The 13,392-nt window shown below is 39.9% G+C and overlaps 1 protein-coding gene across 1 annotated transcript in view; it reads left to right on the top strand.

Annotated features, from left to right (window-relative positions):
* The first annotated feature begins 1,520 nt into the window (after positions 1-1,520).
* GEN1 (GEN1 Holliday junction 5' flap endonuclease) overlaps positions 1,521-13,392 on the top strand; it is a 32,298-nt gene continuing 20,426 nt past the window's right edge. The window contains exons 1-5 of the mRNA XM_063442129.1: positions 1,521-1,687; positions 2,327-2,513; positions 3,334-3,510; positions 7,875-7,985; positions 11,693-11,766. Of these exons, the coding sequence (XP_063298199.1) occupies positions 1,527-1,687; positions 2,327-2,513; positions 3,334-3,510; positions 7,875-7,985; positions 11,693-11,766 (710 nt within the window). The 5' untranslated portion in view covers positions 1,521-1,526. The remainder of the gene's footprint in view (positions 1,688-2,326; positions 2,514-3,333; positions 3,511-7,874; positions 7,986-11,692; positions 11,767-13,392) is intronic.

Raw genomic sequence — 13,392 nt, 5'->3', positions numbered from 1 at the left:
TTCTCCTTCTTTATAAATATAATTCCGCTTATAGGTTCTCCTTCTACCTTCAATTCAGCTTATAGGTTCTCCTTCTTCCTTATACCTATAATTCCGCTTATAGGTTCTCCTTCTTCCTTATACCTATAGTTCAGCTTTATCGCGATATAAAAAATTGGATGAAGAACTGCAACGCCCATGATGCTTTCTATCCCTAAGATAAGATTGGCAAATAATCGTGAGAGTTGTAGTTCTATAACATGCAGAGAAAACCAAACATTATGGTGGTTAACCCTCCAAAACTATAAAGAGGATCAGCAATTAGGTATACGTACCCCTATACTTGGTATGAAGTATACAATTCCATATTTTACATGTAAATAAAAAAAATAAAAAAATAACAAGCACTGTGGTATAACACTTACTATAGGTCATGTGATCAAACATCCTCACATTTGTTAGAGCTTTATATGATTGTCTCTGATCGTATGGGCCTTTATGCTTTTAAAGGAACACTCCAAAGCACTACCTAAATTACTTTAGCTTGCTGAAATGCTTTGTGTGGGGAGTTTGTCCTATTTTTATCTCGATTTTCAAAAACAGAAAATTTAAATCGAAATTGGCACTTTTACAAATTAACCTTGTTACACCCCCCCTGGCAGTCAGACAATCGGTCCTGTTTCTTCCTGGTTTGGCACTAACTCAGGAGGCATGAATTGCCCAGAGCACCTGATTTGTAAAGACTTCTCATTGAGCTGCATTGGGAAGTCTGTGATTGGACAGCCACAGCATTTCTAGGCTAGGGAAGAAGGGGAGAGTTTGTAAAAGTTCACGAGAAGCAATCTGCAGTTTTACTAACTGTTTTTACATATGTTTCCAATGGAAAAAATGCAAAACTAAATGCATGCATGGTTTAATTGTGGGTATATCCATTAAATAGTGATTTCTTTATTCATTTTGTATTTGGGCAATGGAGTGTACATGTCAGATAGCACTCCAACTCTCTAATAGACATCAGGGTGTAATTCACAAAAAAAAAAAACAGAGCAGGGACAAGACTAGACCAGTGTGCTATCATCAGTTAGAATACACATATAGAAGAGTTAAACCTTGCTTATCTGAGTAAGATCCTCAATTTCCTTAACTCCAGGTAAGTGCAGCATAACATCATAATATTTACAGGATAAAATAGTAGTTTTCCCATGAAACGGTAAGAACTAAAAATTTTAATAACCAAATCTTCTAAGGCAGTGATCATGGCCTACCAACAATCCAGGGTTTATGTTTTTTCCGATATTATTCCAATGGAGATACTAACAAAACCTGGACTGTTGGTGGGTCTTGAAAACTGATTTGGGAAACCCTGATCTCAGGTATATGTGTTGCACACCCTTTTTTTTCTTAATCTCTCATCACCTTTCAATCAGCAACATTCCTACTGCCTTGTAGTATGAGATCTGTTGTCATGGCATGGAGATCTGTAATTGATTAAGTATTTTGCTTATGTTCTCAGCTCGGAACTTTGGTGCTGAGTCGGAGAGCAAACAATGGGCGTTCACGGACTGTGGTCCATTCTGGAGCCAGTAAAAGCACATGTCCCACTGCACAGCCTTGGTGGGAAAACCCTTGCGGTGGACCTTAGTATTTGGGCCTGTGAAGCACAAACTGTTAAGAAAATGGTTGGAGTAGTAACCAAACCTCATTTAAGGTAACGTTCCTTGCTGATATGTGTTTGATACTATGCCGTTTTCTATGCTTCACCATACATTATTCTTTCAGGAAGGTTGCACTTCAGAAATACTGAAAAAGAGAGTAAATTTACAAGAATGTATTTAATTCATTTATTTGCTTGTCCTTTGCACAAATATGAGGGTTTGAAAAAATTTCAGAGACTATATTGTGTTTTTTATCTTTCAATATGTCAGATTCTGAAATATTCGTGTAGAACTCAACATGACATTTTTGTATACAAAATATGTGACAGAAATTGCATTAATACCCTTATACCTTTTCTATAGGTATTAGAAGGTAAACATAAGGCATTTTCAGGAGTGCAGATTTATAAAAATGCCACTAGAATGTAAAAATAATGTCTATAGGTGGGTATCACCCAACATAAAGAAAGTATAGTTACACCAAGCATCTGTACAGTACAAGGAAGTGCAGGCTGCTGTTGCCTATAAAGAATGCCTATAGTTTGCTTACAACATTCACTCTCTCCTCCTCCTTCCTGCTAGAATTCAGCCATGAATATTGACCCAGAAAATGAAATGCAGAAATACTATGTTAAGCCTGCCAGAGAAATGTATTGTGATGTAACACTCCTGTTCATCTTTTTTGTGTAAAGGAACCTCTTTTTCCGTGTGTCCTCCTTGAGTTTGATGGGTGTGAAACTGGTCTTTGTATCTGAAGGTGAAGCCCCAAAACTTAAAGCTCAGACCATGAACAAGAGGAATGAGATGCGCTATGGGCCATCCACCAGTTCTGTCCCTTCAAGGCCTGGACGATCCTATTTTAATACAGTTTTAAAGGAGGTAAGGTGTCAAGAAAATGTATTCACTAACCCAGTGGTTCCCAAACCAGTCCTCAAGTCACCCCTACCACTCCTGGATTTAGGGATTACCAAGTTGTATCTAAGGTGTTTTTAGGGGGAAAAAACACCTTAGACACAACTGTATAATCTCTAAATCCTGGACTGGTAGGGGTGCCTTGAGGACTGGTTTGGGAACCACTGGGCAAACCAAAAGATATGCATAAATATTGAACCTGCTTCCTGCCAGCTGTACACAGGAAATACAAAATGGTAATTTGTTTATTTTCATCCAACTTTTTTTCTGCCCCCAGTGCCCACCCGCTCACCTCTTCCAGGAAGATGGGCATCAGAAAATAGGTAGTATATCTTCAGGTGAAGAAGTTATGTCTCCTTGGTTGCATAATCAGATATAACAACAGCTTCACCTAACGGTACACTATGTTTTTCATGGTTCTTCGTGTCTCAGCGAGAAAAGAATTAAGAATGTCGGCAAATATCACCAGTAGGAAAGCTATAAACATGAACACAGATTCATTTGTGTGCAACATCTGGTCTATCAGAGAACACTGTGAGGGAGCCTTTTGGGAGATATGATGGCTTGCATAGAGTTCACCCGCCCTGCGAAGACCTAGATGTCAAAATAGAAATTGCTCCTGTATGAAATCTGCCCATACTATTCCTTCTATGTGTTACAGCAGTTCTTTGCCTAAGGTGTGATGAACAATATCAAATATGTTGAAAAGAAAACCGTATAACATATTCTGTCTAAAGAGTAATGTTTCCCTGTATGTCCATTTGTTCCTGCCTTTCTTTTTGTGTAGTGTCTTCGGCTTTTGGACTGCCTTGGAGTCCCATGGGTTCAGGCTGCTGGAGAAGCCGAGGCCATGTGTGCTTACCTAGACGCTAACGGGTACGTGGATGGATGCATTACAAACGATGGAGATGTCTTTCTCTATGGTGCTAAGACGGTTTACAGAAATTTTACCATGAATGTAAAGGTACGCTACACTGCTCAAGGTAGATGTTTGTTTGGTCACAAATACAGCTCAAGAGTCCGTTTTCCTTTTATTTCTATTCGGATACCCATTTGATGGCTGAAAAGACAAAAATTGCCCCTTAGAAATAAGTGTCAGACGTTCTCTTGTAAGACATGCTTGTCTCTTGTTAGTACACAGTTAGGACAGAGAGAGGCATGTACGGTATTCCGGGGCTGCTCACATTCTGAACCTGCAGCAATGTTTTATTAGCCCCCACAAGCAGGAACTCATACTGAATTCATACCTGGGCTCCTTGCTGGGAACAACACACATTAAAGTGAATCTGTCAAGAAAGGTTTGCTCTATGCCGTAGCATCTCCTTATGGAATGAATGTAGAATATATCACAGTGATAAATTCGAAATTTACTTTCTTCTTAAGGCGATGCTAATTGAATACTTGCCTCCCCTCCAGTTCTTCCATGATCCAGGCTTTATGGGTGTTGTACTATGACTGACCCTACTTTGGAACATTTTCCCAAGCAATGTTTACTGTAAACATACTGGGATATATTGACTTCATTGCCAGCACATTGCTGTGAGAATGGAGAGCTTTCTGTCATTCTGTTTGTATATTCTTCTACCTAGCACAATATGTGCACTGTGTTTGCTGTGATGGAGTGACCACACAGCATTCAATTTAATGCACACCATTCTATGCTGAAAACTTAATACCCAGTGAGGGGAAGGGGCCATATATTAAAACAGATTTTTTTTAAAAATACTTTACTTAACAATTGGACATTTTTCCATATGGTGTTAGCAGGTGCAACTATACCCACTGTAATGAAAAAATCTAAATTTTGCGATCGTTAATAAAATAATATGAATAAAATAATTCATGACTGTTGCCACTAGATGGCACCATACACCTCATTGTCATTTGATTTTTAACCTTGAAAGGAATGACTGTATAGTCCTCCGTGTGTTCGAGCAGGGGTATACAACCTTCGGCACTACAGATGTAATAAAATACATCTCCCATCATGTTTTGTCAGCATTATGGGAGATGTAGTGCACAACATAGTAGTGTAGTCCGAAGGATCTAATATAATGAGGACTCAATACCTTGACTTATATTATATAACTATATGTAAAAAAAAAAAACATATACAATTCATATCTTGTAATACCTTTTTTATTGGACTAACAGAATTTTTGTTAGTCCAAAAAAATTCTTTAGTCCAATAATAAAGATATTACAAGATACACATTTTATCTGTTTTTTACATCTACATCACTGGACTAATATGGCTACAATCTCTACTTGAACATTATATAACTATGTATGTTTATGGTTGTTAAAATCTGCATCAGGAACTTATGGTAAGTGTTCTTTCTAAAAAATTTGTTACCAGGACAGTACGGTAAGATAAGCAGATGGATGAAAGCTAAGGAAACAAATTAGGTAGGTGGGCTCTCTGTTAGGAGTAGTACGGTCTGTTGGACAGCAGGAAAAGTCCAGAATTGATGTGGGAAAAGGCAGGTAAATGGGTCAGGACTAAATGAGGCAGAGGGGTCAGGATTCAGTGGGGAAGAATGACAGATAAGAGGTGATATGATGGAATGGGGGGAGAAAGGCAAATAAGATGGGTTAGGGTGGATTGGGGGGGGGGAGAAAGGCAGATAAGAGGGGATAGGATGGATTGGGGGGGAGAAAGGCAGATCAGAGGGGATAGGATGAAATGTCGGGAGAAAAGCAGATAAGAGGGGTTAGGGTGGAATGGGGGGAAGGGTTAGGATAGAATGGGGGAGTGGTTAGGATGGAATGGGGGGAGAAAGACAGATCAGAGGGGGGTAGGATGGATTTGGGGGGAGAATGGCCTGTTGAGTTAGAGAAGTGTGAATGGAAGGGAAAGGAGGACAGAGGGATCAGCATGGTTGGGAGGAGGGAGGCAGTCAAAGTTAGAGGGGTCAAAATGCAAGAGAGAGAATTTCAGGCACGGGGGGGGGGCAGGATGGAATCGATAGAATGGCTGATAGAGGGGGATCAGGAGAAGAGAGATGGGCAAGGATTGAATAGAGAAAAGGGCATTTAGTAGGTGCGTGGGGGGGGCAGGGAAGAAGTTAGAGAAGGGAAGGTGAAGAAGGAGGGTGGAAGGGACAAGTAGAGGGGGCAGGTGGAATGCACAGAAGGGCAGAGAGGGGCCTGAATGGAATGGACAGACATTTAAGTATAACAGACAGGGTGATGTCTGTCACAGCTTAATACCAGACGCCTTTCGTCTCTGATAATTTGCTGCTGTAACGAATGGTGAAAATAATAAGGTATTGTTTTTAATTACTTGAGATCTCAGTGCTGAATACACGGTCTTTCTGACACTTGCATTGAAACCTTACAGTAATGCTTTGGGATGCTATGGCTTCCATTTTCATCCCTTCTGTTTAAAATAAATGTGTCAAAGGTGGAGGAGCGAGAACACGTCTTTATCAATGGGAAGAATGATTAAATTCAAGATAGAGGCAGCTAGCAGAGAACAATAGCTGCAATCTTATATTATTCCACATGATTCATTTCATGCCGTTTGTTTAGTAATATCTATCACTAAGAGGTGCATGTTTTCTTTCTTTTTTTTTCATTTCCCAACTGTGTTAATTTATTATATAGGATTTTAGTGCACGTGATTGACAGTTTTGTATATATGCTGTCATGTTTGACTGTTTATCATTGACATCTCAACTAAATAAAGAAAACCAAATATTGCTGCACTGTAGGAAAAGATAGTGGAACCTTTAAATATTAACCGTCTATGCAAGCTACAAAATATCAAAATCCACGCTAAAATTATTAATATTTGCCCTTACACTTATCGGACACTTTATTACTATTTATAGTAATATTTAGTCTTCTTTTGCCTTCAATTTGAATTCTTTGTAACGAGGTGTCAATTTCCTTAGGGATTTTGATCTAGTGAGGTTAGCAACACATAGCTCCTGCCGGTATTTTAGTTACACATTCAAGCTACGGGCATTATCCTCCAAACACTCTTTGGAATTGAGATCTGGGGATAGTGTGTGCCACGCATACACATAGTCGGCAACCATTATGTTTAAAGGGTTACTTCAGGCACCACAACCACTGCAGTGATTCTGTACGTGCAGCGTTTCGCTATGAAATGCTGCACATTGGGAGCTTAAAGGGACACTATAGTCACCCAGACCACTTCAGCTCAATGAAGTGGTCTGGGTGCCAGGTTCCCCAGGTTTTAACCCTTTAGATGTAAACATAGCAGTTTCAGAGAAACTGCTATGTTTACATTGAAGGGTTAATCCAGCCTCTAGTGGCTGTCTTCCTGACAGCCGCTAGAGGCGCTTCTGCGACGCTGGATGCGAAAATCGCATTCAGTGTGCAGAACGTCCATAGGAAAGAATTGAGAAATGCTTTCCTATGGACTGTTTGAATGCGCACGCGGCTCTTGCCGCACATGCGCATTCCGCTTCACTCGGGAGCTGACGTCGGCGGGGGAGGAGAGGTCACCAGCGCCGAGGAAGCCTGGCGCTGGATTAAAGTAACTGAAGGGGTTTTAACCCCTTCAGCGCCAAGGGAGGGAGGCACTGAGGGTGGGGGGGACCTTTGTCAGGAAAACGAGTTTGTTTTCCTGACACTATAGTGATCCTTTAACCACTTTGCTATTGTAGGTGTAACTATACCTCTGGCAACGGCATTGAGATGTAATTTGACAGCGCGTAAAAATAGCTTTCTTGGTTTCATTTTAAATCCAAAACTACAGCGCAGTGTGTTAACTTCAGAAATTCTTATCTCCTGCTTTGTTAATTGAGCTTTAATTAAACACAAGATGTTGTTGCAGGCTCTAGGAGGCCATTAACAGCAGGAGTAGAGAAATTCTAAATTAAACACTCTTTGCTTTTTATTCACATATTTTCATTTAGACTTTGTCAGGAAGTGTGTAGGGAGCCTGTGTTAGTCACATGCAGGGGAGGTGTGGCTAGGGCTAGTTAGTGATTTACCTAGTACAGGGATAGGCAACCTTCGGCTCCCCAGATGTTGTGGACTACATCCCCCATAATGCTCTTACACACATAATGCTGGCAAAGCATCATGGGAGGTGTAGTCCAAAACATCTGCAGAGCCGAAGGTTGCCTATGCCTGACCTAGTAAATGGCAGATAATTGAGCCGAGAGACTGCAGGCCATAATATACACACCTAAAATACATCATTAAGTTGTTTTGGGGCTTTGAGTGCCTCTTTAACTGTGTTTGAGAATAAAAAGCTTTTGGATTCATGTTGTACATTTAGCTTTAACTGCATTTGGTTTCTTTCTTTCTCTTTTTTTTTTTTCTTCTTATATTAAACATGCTTTATAGGACCCTCACGTGGACTGTTATGAAGTGTCCTCCATTCAGACAAAGCTGGGACTGAATAGACATTCGTTAGTGGGCTTGGCTGTTTTCCTGGGCTGTGATTATATTCCAAAAGTAAGTTTACCTTCAACACACATCTCTAACACACCTAACTGGGAATTTGATTTATTATGTGTAAATGTGCATATGAATGCTGATATATGAGTAGGAGACCAATAATTGATCCTTCATGCAGTGTAATGCTTTTTCCAACTAGTGTATTGTATAATCGGATCTAATACATTTTGTTAGGACTTAGTTTTGTGATTTGGTGAATCAAGGTGGTGTCTTTATTATAAGTGGTGGCCCCAACTTTGGTGCTGGGCATGGCCATCCACAGCGTGGATTCTCGTGGAATTTGCCTTTCATTTGATTTAAATGGGACGTTGCAGTCACATGGTCTATATGGCCCTGATCCCCAGGAACATTTTCTGCGGACACTTCTGGCCATGCGTTTCAGGAGGTCAGCAACTCACATAGAGGGGGGAGAGAGAGAGAGAGAGTGTGCGTGCCTGCATGCATACATATATACATACGTAGAAACATAGAATGTGACGGTAGATGAGAACCATAAGGCCCATCTAGTCTGCCCAGTTTTCTAAATACTTCAATTAGTCCCTGGCCTTATCTATCATACATACTTACATGGCTCAAAATTTCCACTAGCTTTTGACAAGTGAAAATTTAGCCCAGGCTTTTTTAATATCACCTACTGGAATGCTGTGGCTAGTAACTGTTAAAACCTGGCTAGCAGTGTAGGACTTTTAGCTTTGTGTGTGTGTATTTCTTTCTCCCTCTATAGTGTGTGTGTGTGTGTGTGTATGTACGAGGATTCCTAAGGAATAGCACATTCAAATACTGTAAAACAGAAAAAAGATTTCATAAGTGTTACAAAATGTGGTGATCTGGCGTCCCCACTAAGCGGTTAAACATAAGATTTGTCCACGATATGTCCCATCTCTCCTTGTCCGATAACAGATGTTCTTGCCTGGTATTTCTCATGCTTGTAAGACACGTAGAAGCTCGGCCTTGCATCCTGCAGTCACATTAGCCTGGTCTCCAGGTTGTGCGCCAGACAGGTGTAATAAATCTTGCTGTTTTGCTGGAGAGGTCCCGGCCGGCCCATATAACGCAGATGAGTAACGGTGCAGTGTGGAGAAGCTTTTAGTGCTGGATGGTGACAAAGCGTTTGTTAAGCCACATCTGGAAGCAATTACTTTGTGATAAGTTTGTCTCTCATACCTGTGCTAAATGAGCAGCACCTTCATTAGAGAGAATTCTCAATTGTTAATTACCTGGGAAGCACTTCCTATAAGCTAATGCGTGTGGAATCCTAATGAAACCCCTGTGCTCTGTACTCTTACACTAATGCCACACTTAACCCTTTGCTTAACTGTCTCCTCCTGTTATTTAAATGTTCATAGGGATTTGGGATAGCGCGCAGGTAGCTTTGTTTTTGGTTCTGTTGTATGTATTTGGGCTGATGGATGGACTGTAGTCATTGCTGCCGCCTAGGAGTAATGGGAGTTTGATCTCAGGGCTTATTTCTGTGTGTTTGTATTTGCTTTTGTATTGCACAGCCATGTTATTTTGCTGCTACCCATCCCATGTTTGTCCAATTACGGGTTAATAAGTGTGCAGGGTTTCATAAGAATGCCCCTCACTGTCTCAGAGATTTTAGCATTTAGCTGAAAGCAGCCAGGTGAATTGTTACTGTAGGACTCACGAGAGATTTGCCTTGACGTGGCAGGTGAGCCACTAATGTGTAAGCTCCACTGCCACGTCAAGGCAAAACTTATTAGGTGAGTCCTACTCGAACGATAAAGTATCTAGTGAGACAGAAAGGGACATTTTTATGAAATGCTGAGCTTAATGTTTGTATTTGCTTTGTATCACACAGCTGTGTTACAGTGCGGCTGCTCACCTCGTGTGCTCCCTATTAAGGGTTACTATGTGGAGGGGTTTAACAAATACCCCTCTCTGTCTTAATAGTGATTCTGCCTTTTAGCTGAAAGAAGCAAGGTGAATTGTTAGTGTAGGACTCATCTAAGAGGTTTGATGTGACAGGTGAGCTTACACTTTAATGGCCATTGGAGTGATCCTAAAATAACTAGTTATTTAAATGTCAGTAAGGATTTGGGATAGTGTGCTAGTAACTCTTTTTCCTTTGCTTTTTATTGTATGTATTGGGGCTGATTTTATATAGGCATTGCTGCCGCCCAGGAGTAGTGGGAGTTTGAACGCAGTTTTCATTTTGTATATTGAAAAATGCTCTAGCCGTTGCTGCTGCCCAAGAGTTGTGGGATTTTGAGTGCAGGACATTTCAGTGTGTTTTCATCCTTGAGTTGATGCGTTTCAGAATTGGCAGTGTACAGCCCTTTTCAAGTATCGAATATGGATAAAGAGGAGTAGAAATGCTTTGAGTAGCTCAGCCAATATAAAGAATTCTGTTCTAAATCAGCCGCATATATCAAGAGACGGCATTTATTCGTCAGCCGCACAGGTTTAGCCGTATTGGCAGCTTTCTCTATTCTCCTGCACAATTGCAAGGATTCATGTCTTCATTAATCCCGCGATTGCTGCCTCTGGGCAAGTCTATTATTCATTGCTATGCCTAGCCATGCAGCAAAATCCATGCACTCCACACTTTACTATCTACATGTGCTTGCACAGCAGGTTTTTTTTGTTTTTTTATTTTTATTAATATAAATATATGCTCGTTGTCATAAAATCGTACAAAATAAACTTAAATGCACAGCGAAAATGACGATTTTAATATTTTCCAAATGTTCTTTTCCAAAGGTTTTCTTTGTGTCAGTCTTTGATCTTTACTTTCGGGTTAAAGAATGCTTTAGGAAAGAAGGTTGATAAAGAATGTTATAGTAGAGCCTTAGATCTTGCATCCCTACATTTAAATAGGCACAAAATATGTTCCATTATCAGGCTATTATTGTGTTTCCATTTTCAGATTTTCCATGTCTATGGTACATTTTTAAAAATTTCCACTGATTCGTTTTCTTTCTTGGATATCAGTTGTAGATTGCCTTTAAAGATATTCACACCCTAAAATCTGTCACTATTGTTGAAAAGCAAACCAAGTATTGTAGCTAATGTACATAGTAACACATTGTATTTATTGACCTCGCAAGAACGGTTAAATTTTTTAGGACAAGATAGCTACAGGCCATAACAGGCAAATTTTGGTCAATTCTTCACAATTTCTGATGTAATGAACAAACCTAAAAGTTATAAACATCAAGCGGTTCGAACCATTGTATCTACCTATTTTCACCTCACTGGCTTGTTGGCATTTATTATACCTACTCGAACATTCTTGAAATTTAATTCTCCGTTATTTTAAAACTTAAATGGGAACTTCAATTATTCTCGAATGTAGAGCACTGAATAAAACATTTAAAATCACCTACAACATTTGTTGATGGCTTTTCTTTTCATGTGATGGTTTGCTTACATTTAAATGCTATATTTATTATTTAGTAAATGGCATCGTAATCCAAAGATTGATATGCAGCTAAGATGGAGGCACCCAATTTGAGGATAAAAAGGTGTTGTTTTATATGTTTGCAGTTGTTTTTCACACAAATATATATTTGTTGAATGTAAGGATTAGTAAACCTAATAATTAAAATCCTGGGATATTACACTTCCCCTTTTAGAAAGGCTTGCCAGTTTTTTCTTTAACAACAGGTTGTACTGTAGTAATATATTTGAATCACTTACCTTTTTCCACATTAATAATCAAAGATTTTATTTTTTGAAAGGGAGTCCCAGGAGTTGGAAAAGAGCAGGTCTTGAAACTCATAGAAATGCTAAAAGGGGAGAGCATACTGCAAAGGTAAAATTAATTTAGCAACTTTATCAAAGGGAGTGGATATACCCTTATGGCTGTTAATGACTAATTTAGGCCTCAATTTAATAAGCTTTCCAAATAATTCAGTATTGTTTCGAAAAAAACCTTACCAAGTTATTTATCTACAGAACTAATAATGTCTATGGGAATGTTTGTAGATGAACCATTTGTACAGTTTTTCTTGCTGTATTGAATAATTTGGAAAGCTTTTTAAATCGAGGACTCCTAAGACATTGTGTTATTTAAGATTATTACTGGTATACCTCTGGTATTGTGGGCGGAGAGAGACAAACTTGCCATTAGCAGTGCCAGTCCCCTGCCAAAATTCAACTACAAGGTTGGCTGGCAAGCAACAGGGCATTTTGAGATGCCACACTTGTGGATGGATGGGGGGAAATGAATTACAGCACATATCTATGTAGAAGTTAGAAGTGATTTGACTAAACTCAAGGATCGCTATTTTAACCTAAATTTTGCAATCAGGTTTTCATTTAGTTTGGGTATTTAGTAAACAATACCCCTATGTTTATATTTTAATTGACATATTTGGTGCAATGTTTGTGTACTCATTGTGGAACACTATAGAATTTGGAATAGAAAACTGTACTCATAACACTATCCCTCTGCCTCCATGCCCCCCTTGCCCGGCACTGAAAAGGTTAAATAACCTTTTGAACATTCAATTTATTTGAGTGTCGAGGTCCTGCATTGCTGGCTCCGTCTCCGACTACTCCGTTATCATGGCGATGGGGTACCTATTGCACATGCACGACGAGCGCCGCACATGCATTAGGCCTTCCCAATTGGAATGCATTGAATCAGTGCTTTTCTATGGGGATGTAGAAGACTCTGGCGTTAAACTCAGTGAAACAGCAGGAAGTGCCTCTAGTGGCTGTGTGGCAGACAAACATTACAGACAGTCTTAGCACTGCAATGAAAACATTTCAGTTTCCCCAAGCCTGCAATGTTTTCAGCTGTAGGGTTGAAAGGACACGGCAGTGCACCCAGACCACTTCAATAAGATGAACTGGTCTGGGTGCCCATAGAGTCCCTTTAAATGTATACACAACTAGAATGGGACTTTGAAACCTTTAAAGGAACATTGTAGACACCAAACCAACTTAATGAAACAGTTTTGGTGTAGAGTCTCACTGCTCAATTATCTGCCCTTTGGCTTTGTTTATACAGCCCTAGTCCATTATGTATGTAACTTACACAGCCTTCCTAAACACTTCCTGAAAAATAACCTAGATGTATGGCACAGTCTGTTTAATCTAGAATATATTATCTACTGCTCTGTTAATAGGATCCTAGAGGAGCCTCCTGTGTGTGGTTAAAGGGACACTCCAGGCACCCAGACCACTTCTGCCCCTTTGAGTGGTCTGGGTGCCAACACACATCACCCTTAACCTGCAAGTGTAATTATTGCAGTTTTTATGAACGGCAATAATTACCTTGCAGGGTTAGGTCCTCCTCTATCAGACAGCCACTAGAGGGACTTAAAATACTTTTTGGTCGCTTAAACGACGCTGGACGTCCTCACGCAATGCATGAGGACCTCCAGCGTTGGCGGAATCACCATAGGAAAGCATTAATGCTTTCCTTTGGCGA

Source organism: Pelobates fuscus, chromosome 2 (assembly GCF_036172605.1).
Source record: "Pelobates fuscus isolate aPelFus1 chromosome 2, aPelFus1.pri, whole genome shotgun sequence".
Classification (NCBI taxonomy): domain Eukaryota; kingdom Metazoa; phylum Chordata; class Amphibia; order Anura; family Pelobatidae; genus Pelobates; species Pelobates fuscus.
This window is presented reverse-complemented; position numbering and strand designations above follow the sequence as displayed.